This window comes from Etheostoma spectabile, chromosome 14 (genome assembly GCF_008692095.1).
Source record: "Etheostoma spectabile isolate EspeVRDwgs_2016 chromosome 14, UIUC_Espe_1.0, whole genome shotgun sequence".
Classification (NCBI taxonomy): domain Eukaryota; kingdom Metazoa; phylum Chordata; class Actinopteri; order Perciformes; family Percidae; genus Etheostoma; species Etheostoma spectabile.
Window position 1 is genome coordinate 19,548,723 of NC_045746.1, and position 12,133 is coordinate 19,560,855.

Consider the following 12,133-nt stretch of genomic DNA (forward strand, 5'->3'; position numbering starts at 1 on the left):
ATTCAGAGAGAGAGAGAGAGAGAGAGAGAGAGAGAGAGAGAGAGAGAGAGAGAGAGAGAGAGAGAGAGAGAGAGAGAGAGAGAGAGAGAGAGAGAGAGGATGCAGGTTGTACACATCCACCATCATAAAGGAAGGAGATCTGACTCAGTGATACAGGATGGCCAATGCGTGTGTGTTTCCCCCAGACCAATTGATAACTAAACACAAATTGTCCTCTGGGTGACTAATTAGGGATCTGACTAACAATTAGTTATTGTTTAGTAAGAAAAATAACCATTGTTTACTCTATGAAATGTCAGAAAATGTTTTATAAAAAACCCCGAAGGCCAAGGTGATTTGCTTGTTGGCCCGAACAACAGACCAAACCCCCAAAATATTCAGTTTCTCATCACTTAAGGCAGTATTTTTACTATCACTTAAGGCAGTATTTTTACTATCACTTAAGGCAGTATTTTTACTATCACTTAAGGCAGTATTTTTACTATCACTTAAGGCAGTATTTTTACTATCACTTAAGGCAGTATTTTTACTATCACTTAAGGCAGCATTTTTACTATCACTTAAGGCAGTATTTTTACTTAAATGATTAACTGGTTATCAGAATAGTCGACAACTAGTTTATTTGACTAATCATTTTATCTCTATGTTGAAAAATTACATTTTTGTTAAGGTATATAATTCAATGTATTTTAAGTCAGTACAAAACACCTCTTCTATGCACACTCTTATTCTTGGTTATTTTTTTTATTAAAAGACACTTTAAGGAAGGAATAAAGACAACAGCGGTGGAAGAAGTCTTCAGCTCTCTAAGCAACACTGCAGTGTAAAACTACTCTGTTGCAAGGGGAAATCCTGCATTTAAAACCTTACTAAAGTGATAGTACAGAAGTACTAGCATCAGAATATACTCAAATATCAAAAATATTCGTTATGCAGAACGGCCCATTTAATAATAATGTATATATTAATGGATTATCATTAGTTATAATTAGCCTAAAAGGTGCTCTAAGCGATGTTGGGTGACGGCACTTCTTGTTTAAGCGTTTTCAAACAAAACGAGGCTAGCTTGCCCCCCCCCATCCCCCGCTTCTGCGGCGTCCCAGGCATGGTTACGCTAAGGGTTAATGTCAGGGTTAGCTGCCTGGAGGGCGAAGTTTGGAGGGTTAAAACGCCACTGAGCTGCTTCTGCGCACTAACCTACAATAATTGCTCCTTCATTTTAATTAATTTACATTTTGTATTAAGAATCTAAAAATGCAAAGTAGCTTCCAACTAAAGTTATAAAATTGATGAAGTAAAAAAAATTACAAGACCTGCCTCCAAAACATGGTAGAAGTATTCTGTAGTGAGATATACTCTCCTAAAGTACATGTACCTCGAAACTTTACTTATGTTCTTAAGTGTAGTTACATTCCACCAGTGGAAAAAGGTGAATAAATGAAAAAGAGAGAAACTGACATCCATTTTCACCTTTTTTTTTAATGAACCCTGATTATTGTTTAATTACAAATGAAGATGAACAGATAGACGAGAAACTGAAGTACAGGTGGTTCCTCCATGATAAAAACTACAAGTCTCCGTCTCTCCTCTGGAGTGACAGCTCAGTGTTGAGGTGGACATGAGAAGAGAGATGGAGACGACCAGAAAGAGGACAGGGGACGCATTTCAAATACAATGGTTAAACAGTACAAATCTTTTTTCATACAGAATCCTCCAAAATGGAAAAAAAAATATATACAACATAATATGAAAACAATAGTTTATTCCCCTGCTGTATATCGTGTGGGGATTATGTGACCCTCCTCTTGTCCATGGTAACATGGTTATAAAATCAGCATGAGTAAAAAGAAAATAGAAAGAAAGAAAGAAGAGTGCACTGACACCAACTAGAAAAACAGAATTCATGGAGAAGAGACCGGTCCATGGGCAAGAGGGTACAAAATAATCAAAAAGAGTCATGTTAATAATATAATAATTACAAGAGTAACAGTAATATGTCTGAAAAAAATACAGAAGAAATGATAAGCATCGATTAAATCGAGGAGTGAAAATACCGACCTGTGGGGAAAGGGTCATTCTGGTGCGTTTTGTGTTTGAAGCCACGGCAGGTAAGGCAGCACAGGTGCAACAGTTCAGGTACAGCTTGGTGTTTGTATTCTGCTTTACCAGACACTTTCAAAACTGCCTTCAAGTTACCTAAAATTTAGTTTTTTGCTTGCACTTCTTAGCAATCTAAACTTACAAATGGCAAAAAAGTGGGAGGTTTGACTCTTTACAATGCTGATAATGTAACTAGCCAATCAGAAGGATAGAGGGGAGTTCTTTTGTACCTGGTGAGGAAAAATCTCAAAATAAATTTGAGACTGGAGCGAGATGGACAATCTGGACAAGAATACTGGGACTAAATACCCCAGGCGAAGACTTCATCTGGCTTGTCCTTTCTTAACTGTGTAGAAAAGTGTGTGTGTGTGTGTGTGTGTGTGTGTGTGTGTGTGTGTGTGTGTGTGTGTGTAGATAGCATAACTATAGAACCTACACATTCACAAGTGCACATACACACCGAGCAGAATGAGGGAGTCAGGTTATGGGAAGTCCCTCTCTCTCCACTCCGCTCTGAGGTTTTGTGACTCCATTTCCTGTGTGTGTGTGTGTGTGCGTGCGTGCGTGCGTGTGTGTGTGTGTGTGTAGTTTCTATGGTTTGCAGTCTACTCCAGAGAGACTGTGGGGGCGTCTGATGTCACGTGTGATGTCATGTTTCCCTTTATTCTGGCCACAGTAAAGCCTCACTTTAACCAAGACAGGGTGAGTGAGGTGTGTGTGTGTGTGTGTTTGTGTGTGTGTGAGAGAGAGTGTGTGTTGCGTATGGGAAGGGTTCAGACCAGCCCATACGCACTCGGTTCACACAAAGCCTGCATGAGTCCAGAGTCCACGCTCATATCACGTCACATCAGCAGCGGCGGTCCTGCTGGCTTTGCGAGGCGAAAACCTGCTGTCATCCAATCAGAATCATGTCTGCTCTGAACACAGAGTCCGTCACCAGCTCCAGTTACAGTTAAAAAACGCATTTCTTTAAAGCAGTCTGGGGTCAAAGAGTGGCTGCTAAATACTTGTTTTTGAGTTGCAGGCGGGTAAGCATGCGGGACAAGGTAAAAAGAGCTAAAATGTTAACAGAAAAAGGGAATTAAATTCACCTTCCAGTTTCCTGATGTGGGAAACCCCGCCTATCTGCTACTCCAGGGATGATAAAACAAACACGCCCCCCAACAAGGTAAATATGATTTGACCTGGGGCTGGTTGAAAATGTATCATTTATCCTCGTCCCATCACTTTCTCCACCCCCTGATTACACAATAACTGTTTGTTTTTTTACAATATAAATATAAAACTCTGATACTGGTGGCCTTTGTCGCTGCAGCTCAACGGTCAAGAGAAGGCAAGGGTGAGAAGGCAAAGGCTGAATTATACTGGGAATAATATGCCCATTAGAATATATACACATCTTTACCGTTAAAAATAGGATTTTCCTGATTTGTATCAAATGACCATATTGAAATATAATATTTGAATTCAATATATATTCGAATAAAATATATATGTGTAGATTTACTTATTCTGTATCTCTCTTTTACAAAAAACAGAAGGCATGGTGGTACTGTGTGTGTTTGTTTTTGATAAAACATTTTGCTGGGGGTGACTTGATAAAACTCTCGTTGGCTTTAAAAAGGCACAATCTTATTTGGAATTATTTGTTCGTTAAAATGGGCACAATGTTTTTTTTTTTCTCTCTTTTTGGAACTATACGAGTAAAACGTCATAAAAATAAGTTTTTTTTCTCGATATCGCAGTGAAGGTTTGCCTGAGTTAACCTTGATGCTTGACATTCATTACATGGTTCCCCGTTCTCCCCTAGACAAATCAGTTCGCTTCAATCGTCGCGTCTCAAAAACATCACATGAACAGATTCGGCTATTGTCTCCAAAATACAGAAAGTCCTCAGATCACCGCAAATGCCCTGAAATACTGTCCATGTTCTTAAGAGGCACAAGCCTCCTTTGACAGAAAGAATACAGTCTTTAAAATAACAAACGGGGGGAATGCAGAAGAGAGCTGCTGATCTGTATGTTGGAGGGAGAAAATACTACGAATGCCCTCGAACCCTTTAAAGATTGTGCGAAGTCACGCGGGGACACGACAAGCTGAGACACCCTCTGTATTCTCGAGGCCTGATGCTTTTACACCGGCTATGGGTCCACACAGAAACACGTGTATCTCTAAATACAGCCGTTCTAGTAGCTGCTTCCTCTTTTCTTCAACAAGTGAAGAGGAAAAGGAGAGACTGATTTCTTTCCTCAGAAACCCAGGTGATTGCTCTGTAGAGCGAGAACCACGTCCATCTGCTAGCTGACAAATGTCTTGTGTGGCAGGCCAGAGGTTGAGAGATCAAAGCCAGTTCATCACAATCTTCCTCTCCTTCTCACTCAGACTTTGACTGTCCTCAAGATGTACAGTTCCACCCTCATTTCATGTCTTTATACACTGTAGTGAATGAGCCGAGGACGAAGAGACCACTCAACTCAGTCTGTAGTCTGATAGTGTCCTGGAGAAAAGACTGTGATTGGGAGAGCTTCTTCACCCTCTTCAGTCTGTAAGATGCATCGGAGCAAGGGCTTATTTTCTTCTTATTGCCCTCCATTTTGTAAACGACTGCTTGGTGATGCGAGCAGACAGACAGGCACTTCTGTAATCTCTATCAGCGCTGTTAAAAGTGTTTTAGTAACATCAGGATCTATATGTCTGTTACGGTGAGTACAAATGAGGAGAGAGGGAGAAGTAAGTAGGAGGGCTCACTACCTTTAAGTGAGCCAGGTGTGGGTAAGAAAAATCAGTCTATCCACTGCTGTACAATCCAGCCTATGTATGCTTTTGGGTGACTGTGACTAGTTTCACTGCACCAGATAAACAAATAGACCCATTAAAAAGACAATCTGGGCACAGGTGTGATGTGAGGTGATCCCTGGCATATTTAACTGGCGTTATGAGGTGTTGAAAAGGCAATGTGCAATTCCTAGGAGATATTAAGAGCAGACTCCCTCTCTGTATGACTCTAATGTTAAAAAGGGGTCAGAAGGAAATATACAAACTATGTTTGATTATCTCTTAATTGTAAGTCACAGCAAAAATACTGTCTGCTGTGTTCATGTCTGAAGATGTACCAGGGGCACAAAGGTGTCTTGCCCTGCAGAACATTAGAAGCTACACAGGCACATCTATGCTTTTACGCAGGCTATATGGCTAGTGGTTGCTTGCTAACAGTACTGGCCATAGGAAGGTACGAAGTCAAAGGTGTTAATGCTGCCAATAGTGACAAAACCTGAGAGGTAATCATGTCAACATCTGGTCCTTTAACGCATTGTGAGTATATAGATGTCACACATGCAGGGACATTTTTTTTGTTTAACGTTAAGTAATTGAAGGAGCTTGTGGTGACCTCACAGCACCACCTTTAATTATTGCACAAACTTTCTACATACGGTACAACATTTAAGTGTGTTTGTATAATCACCTTTCAGGTACTGTCTCCACCTTTCACCTTAAGCAAACAAAACCGGCTACAGTCACTACTGCCGTCAAGAAACCACAAAGCATAATTGTCTAAAACTATTAAGTTTGTAGACAAGACTCAGAGGTGTGTGTCTGTGTGTGTGTACGTATGTGTGCATGAGACTCAGCAGCCAGTGTTTTCCAATGACAGCTGTGCTGTGGCCCTCTGCAGCTCGGAGCTTGCTCGGCGCTGGGTGGGAGGCGGTGGCAGCATCAACCCCAAAATAACACCTCCTGCTCCTTCTCTTCCTCCCCCATTCTCCACCTCCCCCACTCTCCTGCCCACCTCCTCTCTTTTGCCCTCCACCTCCTCCTCTCCGTTAGCCCTCACTTTCTTGTCCTCTGCCTCATCCCTCTCTCCGTCCGCCTCCATCTTCTGGTCTTCGCTCCAGCGGCGTTTGAAGCGGAGTTTGAGCGGGATGCAGCGTGTGCCTCCAGGGCTGATGGGAGCTGCCTGACCCGGCTCACTCTTCAGGTTGATCAGAGGGAAGGCCAGGCTGCCGCTGCTGAGGGAAGGAGTGGCAGGAGTCTTGAAGACCTCATCATCATCAGGGTCGTCATCAGGGTTACTGTGCGGAGGGGCAGCATGGCTGCTCCCATTTCCGTTAGCTCGGAGATGGTCGTTGAGCTGATGATGATGGTGATGTGCCGTCCTGCTGAAGATGTCACCTTCATCCTCATCAATATGATTGAGCTCATCTTCATCACTGATGTCAGTCACCTCCACCTCTTCTTCTGACTCAATGTCAGAAATGGGCTCCACCTGGAGAGTAAGAGTATTTTACATCAAGACATTTCATTTATCATACTAAAAATGTTTGAGAGGAATTTACAAAACCACAAACACCACATTCTGTGTCTGTTGAAGGTCTCACCTTGATCTTAGGAGGCCCGGCAGACAAGGCAGAGTTGATTTTCTGACTTGACCCTGTGAATGAGGAGGATTGGCTGGAGGAAGAGGAAGAAGAAGAAGAAGCAGCAGCCAGTGAGCTTCCAGATTCCCTCTGTTTGCGTCCAAGCGGCGGCGGCTGCAGCTTGAACTTGAACGGTGATGGGTGCTGCTGCCCCTCCTCTCCGCCACCTGGCTGCTGGCTGAGCGAATGAGAGAACGGTGACGGGTGCTGCTGCTGCCCGTGGAGGTGATGGGCAGCTGGCTTCTCTGGGGTGGGGCGGTGGGGCTGAGGAATAATGATGTTGGGGTAGTGGAGGAAGGCTCGGGGGCTGAGGTGGTAGTTGTAGACAGACTGGGTGTGGGCCTGCAGGTAGTGCTTCATGTCCTCCGGGTTGAAGGAGAAGTGGGAGCCCAACATGGGAGAGGACAGGGAGGGAGAAGGGGTGTAGGGCAAGTGGGGGGTAGGGGTCATGGAGAGGGCGGGGGACAGAGTTGGGGCCAGAAGACCCCCGGGGCCAGGCAGGGGGGACACAGGGAATGGAGACAGAGGGTCTGGGTGGACCCTGGGCCCATGTCTTGCAAGCCCTGCTGGGTTTGGGTAGACCCTGAAGAAGGAATCATGAGGCAGACGTGGAGGAAGTAGGCCCCTGTAAGCCCTCTCAGGCCCCATGCCTCTCTCATCGGCCCCCATAGCCTCCTCCAGCTCCGAGTTAGTGGAGGTGCCGTCACTGCAGTCGCTCACAGAACCCCGGGCCATGCGGCGAGCCACACTGCTGAACATGCCTGGGCTGCGCAGCTCCTCACTGGATGAGAGGACTTCTGACGGCGTGGAAGGAGGGAAACGAAAGTGGTTGCCTCCAGTTGGAACTGGGGGGGCACTCTGAGGGACCCGACCTGTGAGAAAGAGAAAAAGGGAACGGGTGAGTTTGTTAAATCAACACTTTTATGTTTAAGTGTTTTTAAAAAACAAGAAAGATGATGACATAAACCAGGCTCATCCTCTTATAGAAAGCCAAAGTGAAACCAAAAACATGCAAAATCTCATATATATTGGTATTAATGTAAAAAAGGAACACGCCTGATTTTTTTCAGAGCAGCAAGCTTATAGGACTAACCCAGCTCTCTGGAAAATACAAAAAAGGGCATAGAGCCTTTCCTCCCTCTTCTCTAATGGCGTCTGGGTATGAGGATAGCTTTTAGTTTGAGAGATGCAGTATAAGGTTCTCACAAACCAATCTCACGCTACTTCACATCCCAGGCCTATAGGTGGCGCTATTTCTGCTACTGAAATTCACCCCCAAAAAACAAAGAGGCGGAGCATGCGCATAAAGCTTGCCCGCTGTATACAAACCGGCAGCAGAAGAAGAAACCATAACACAACAAGACGACGACAAAAATGGATAGTGCAAGGAAAGCGGAATCGTTTGTGTGTTGTTGTACCAGGACCTTACCAGGACCTACCAGGAGTAACCAGGACATTGTTCTGGATGGAGACATGACTGTTTAAAGATTTCCATTAACACCCAAAGACAGACATGGACAAATAAAACCAAAAAACATCTGCATGGCAAGATACCACCGGGGCTAAGTGAGAAAACAACAACAAAGAAAGGTTTTTTGTTTTGTGATGAACCAGCCCTTTAAAAAGGTCCAATGTGTAGGAATTTCTCCCATCTAGCGTTGAGATCATTTATCGCTATCAAATCTCTCGCGCCACGCAGCTCCAAGTACGTATTACAGCTACAGTAACCTTTACGCTTCAAAAGGCCGGTCTCTTGCCCTTTTCAATTTCCTTTTTCCTTTTCTGGGCGAAGAAGCAGACTCCTGTTCGTGAAATATGGATTTTGAATACGTGTGGTCCTTCATGTTTCCTTCTTCAACCTGCCGGGCCCGGGAAGCAACAACAGCAGCACCCGTTAGTTTATCATGTGACGGCAAAAACACGAAAGGCGGAGCAGTATGTCCTGTATGTCCCTTACCGGCTAACGTACTTCAAAATGGTGCATGAATATGGAGAGTCTACTCCAGTTCACGTGAATGCAAATGTAAAATTTCAAGCCAATAGGAATACTTGGAATTAATGGTGGTGGTAAATATTCATGAAAAAGGACAAGTTTGTGAACAGGCAACACCGATTTTGATAAATAACAACTACATACTGTACGTTACACACCGGACCTTTAAACTGAAGAGAGGGGAAAAAGTAACTAATGAGAGTGGGTCACAAGTCTCCCATAACTCCACTATTTTACCCAGAGGGTCACAGGCACACACAAAAGAAAACACTGGGTTATACAAAAGCACAAGTTCCCTTCTCTTTCAACCCCTCCTCTTTCTCTCTCTCTCTCTCTCTCTCTCTCTCTCTCTCTCTCTCTCTCCTGCCATGGAGACAGTGGCACTGCAATACATTCTTGGCATCTGTGCATGTGCCAGAATTAAATATTGGAAAAGTCGCTCTTACTGCCATCACAAACATGGGTTGGGTTCCTCTGTTTTTTTCCAGTACCGCTGAGTGTGTGTGAGTCGTTTTTTTTTTTCTTTTTTTTTTTAAAGCGCAACCATGTGTGTCAGAGAAGATGAGGAGGAAAAAAAATGGTGTGTTTATCTAGTGTGTATATTTGAGCGTCTCTACGTGCCTATCAATCTAGATTGACGTAGGGCATGTGTGTGTGTGTGTGTGTGTGTAACCGTTGTATGAAACCATCATATCACAACATGTCAGTGTGTGGGCCACATCACACGGAGACTATAATTAAAGTTTCGTGCTGCACTTATGTCACCCAGTATCCAACGCTCCATATGGGCTGTGTTTACACTGGGTGGCCAGGACCAGAACGAGAGACGACTTGAGAGGAGAGGGATAAACTGGGACGTGGCACACTGATGTCTTCAAAGACACCAAACACACAGTAACCAGGCCGATACATGCACACACACTACACCCAAATTCGGTTTGGTATATGATTTGTGCTTCTACTAGGATAGTATCTGATTGAGTTTTCTTTGCAAAATTAGGGGTGAACATACTTGATATGAATATGATTTAGATTGTGTGTACCTAGAAGATGTCTCTTTGGCAGGTAAACTGGTGAGTTGTCCACCACACTGACTGGAACATTTCTAACTATTACATTAAAATGTCTCAGGTGTATACAATCTCTGGGCCTTTTCTCAAAAGCCATCTTTGCAGATGACTGCAAACTGACTTTCAAACTAAATTGCAAAATAAATTGCAAAATATCAAATTAGAATTGCCTTCCTGTAATGCTACAGGAAGCAAGTGTAGTAGCATCTTGGCTAGCAAGTAAACAGTGTGAAGTTCAGCAGTTATTTTTGCTGATCAAATTGTAATATTAACACACAAGGACCTCAAAGTCAGACACCTGAAGGCCAAAACCCTTTTGTATGCGCTCCGTCCTCACTATCAAGTGTGACTTCATTCTTTTCATCAGAAATAACCATGAATTTCAGTTGCCAGGGAATCATCAGGGCAGAAGAAAAACATTGGTTAGACACAAGGTTATAACTCCACCAACCACCGCTGAAAAAAGCCTAACAATTCCTGCTTTCAAAAACCATAAGCCCTGGTTAAGTGCTTTTTAATTGTAACACGTACATCTTAAGACACTCCGTCAGGGAGCCATCAGCTCTTCAGTGTCTGTCAGCTGATGGTGCGCCAACCTGGGATGTCAGGTACATACATGTGATTGTGTACATACCAGAGCCCATGTCGATGAAGGGGTAGTTGACCAGCACTAGTTTGTTGAAGTTGAACTTGTAGGTGAATCTCTTCCCCTTGGTCTTGTGAAGGATCCTCTTGTTGTAGTAATATCTACAACAAGAAAGAGAGGACAAACAGCGTTATTTCCCAGCGAGTTAGCATTTTAGTTTTGTTACTATTATTATTATTATTATTATTATTAAAGCAATTTGCGGTAAACCTCTGATGGTGGCCACAATTTGGTTTATCCAAACATTAAAAAGTGTAAAACCATGGATAAGTTCACATATATCAGCTGAAACTATGATCTGAAGTAAGATTTCTCCTGCAGGCCACAAAATGACTCACTTGGCCAGCAATTATTCACAGTGGAAGACAGCTTTATTATTATTATACAGAACATTTTAGCAATAAGTCAATTCAAAGTCTCAATTAAGAACATTCTTTAAAGAGAATATAAAAACAAGCTAAAATAGAATAAGACAGCTTGAAATTACAAGAATAAAAGTTACGGTGCCGCGTAAGAAATGAACAATTACTTGATTTAAAAAAAAAGAAAAGAAAAAAAGACTGCATCAAAAATAACAAGTCTTCAGCATTGACTTAAAGAACTGAGTGGCAACGGACCTTCAGCTTTCTGGGAGTTTGTTCCTGATATGTTAAAAACTGAACGCTGCTTCGCCATGTTTGGTTTTACAGTGTACCAAAGTAGCAGCCAAAATATAGTGCCCCCCCCTTTCTTCTTATTGAATCAAGGATCGATTCTGAATCGAATCGAGACTATATTAAAGGCTACAAACAACGTTTTAATATTACAGAAGCCACAATGTCACTGTACAGAGCACTACCTGCATGGCAATGCTAAATTACTCGGTGTACAGCACATAATTAAACAAGCTGCTTACAATGTGCATGTACACGTTCTAAAATCTTACTGTGATCACTAAAGGAAGTGGGACAGCCGTTGTGATTTGATCTTACCCAGGAGGCTCCATCAGTAGTAGTGTATTAGTCATTGTCAACACACAGAGCAATGTAAAGGAGTGAATAGAGAGCCACTGACAGCTCATCTAACAGATAACATGGCTCCCTGTGACTCACCGATAGCCTAAGGACAAAACTACATTCATATTTCTTTACATAAGAACTTGTAAATCACTGTCTCTCATTCAGCTGAGACCGGCCACTTCATTCTGAGAAATATAATACATTATTCATCGTTTCCCAGAAGAATTGAGCAAAAAGGAGCTCAGTGGCTAGATTTGTATATAGAAATGCAGTTTTGCTTGAATGCAAACCTGTCAATAAGTTATAACTGAGCTGTTCTCCAGCGGCAGAGGCTGAATGTTAAATCAGACAAGGTAGGTAACTGCTTTTCATCCACCCAGTGATCCATTTTTCCTTCATCACCTACATCCATCGGTCTAACACGATCAATAGTGTAAATAACAGACATGATATAACACACAAGATTCATAACTGCTTACGTACAGGTAAAAACACAGTAATAAAATATAATGGTAAATAGCAAATACCCGTGAAGGGAGTAATATTCTGTAAACACAATAACTCAACATTACATCCACCAGTATTTTTAAAATGCTATTTAATAAGCCAAGTCTAAACTTGATGGAGGACAATCTCAAATAACATTATGCACATATAACATACATAACACACAGCCCTACAAAATAGAAGTAAAGATAAGATTCTTACAGTGAAGTAAAATATAAATTTTCTTAAATCAGTCACATTAGTTGTGACACTTAAAAAAACGGATATAATATTTGTCACTTTGAAACCGTGCCCTGCAGCTGTATCTCTGTTTCATTGTGATGAGAGCATGAGTCACTGGCGTTTGGTACAATACAGAACAAAGTAGAGCAGGACTGTGTGTGTGTGTGTGTGTGTGTGTGTGT

The 12,133-nt window shown here is 42.5% G+C and overlaps 1 protein-coding gene across 1 annotated transcript in view; it reads right to left on the bottom strand.

Moving 5' to 3' along the window:
- Positions 1-1,459: 1,459 nt before the first annotated feature.
- erf (Ets2 repressor factor) overlaps positions 1,460-12,133 on the bottom strand; it is a 39,279-nt gene continuing 28,605 nt past the window's right edge. The window contains exons 3-5 of the mRNA XM_032535912.1: positions 10,213-10,325; positions 6,477-7,387; positions 1,460-6,364 (exon numbers count right to left, since the gene is read on the bottom strand). Coding sequence (XP_032391803.1) covers positions 5,726-6,364; positions 6,477-7,387; positions 10,213-10,325 — 1,663 coding nt within the window. The 3' untranslated portion in view covers positions 1,460-5,725. The remainder of the gene's footprint in view (positions 6,365-6,476; positions 7,388-10,212; positions 10,326-12,133) is intronic.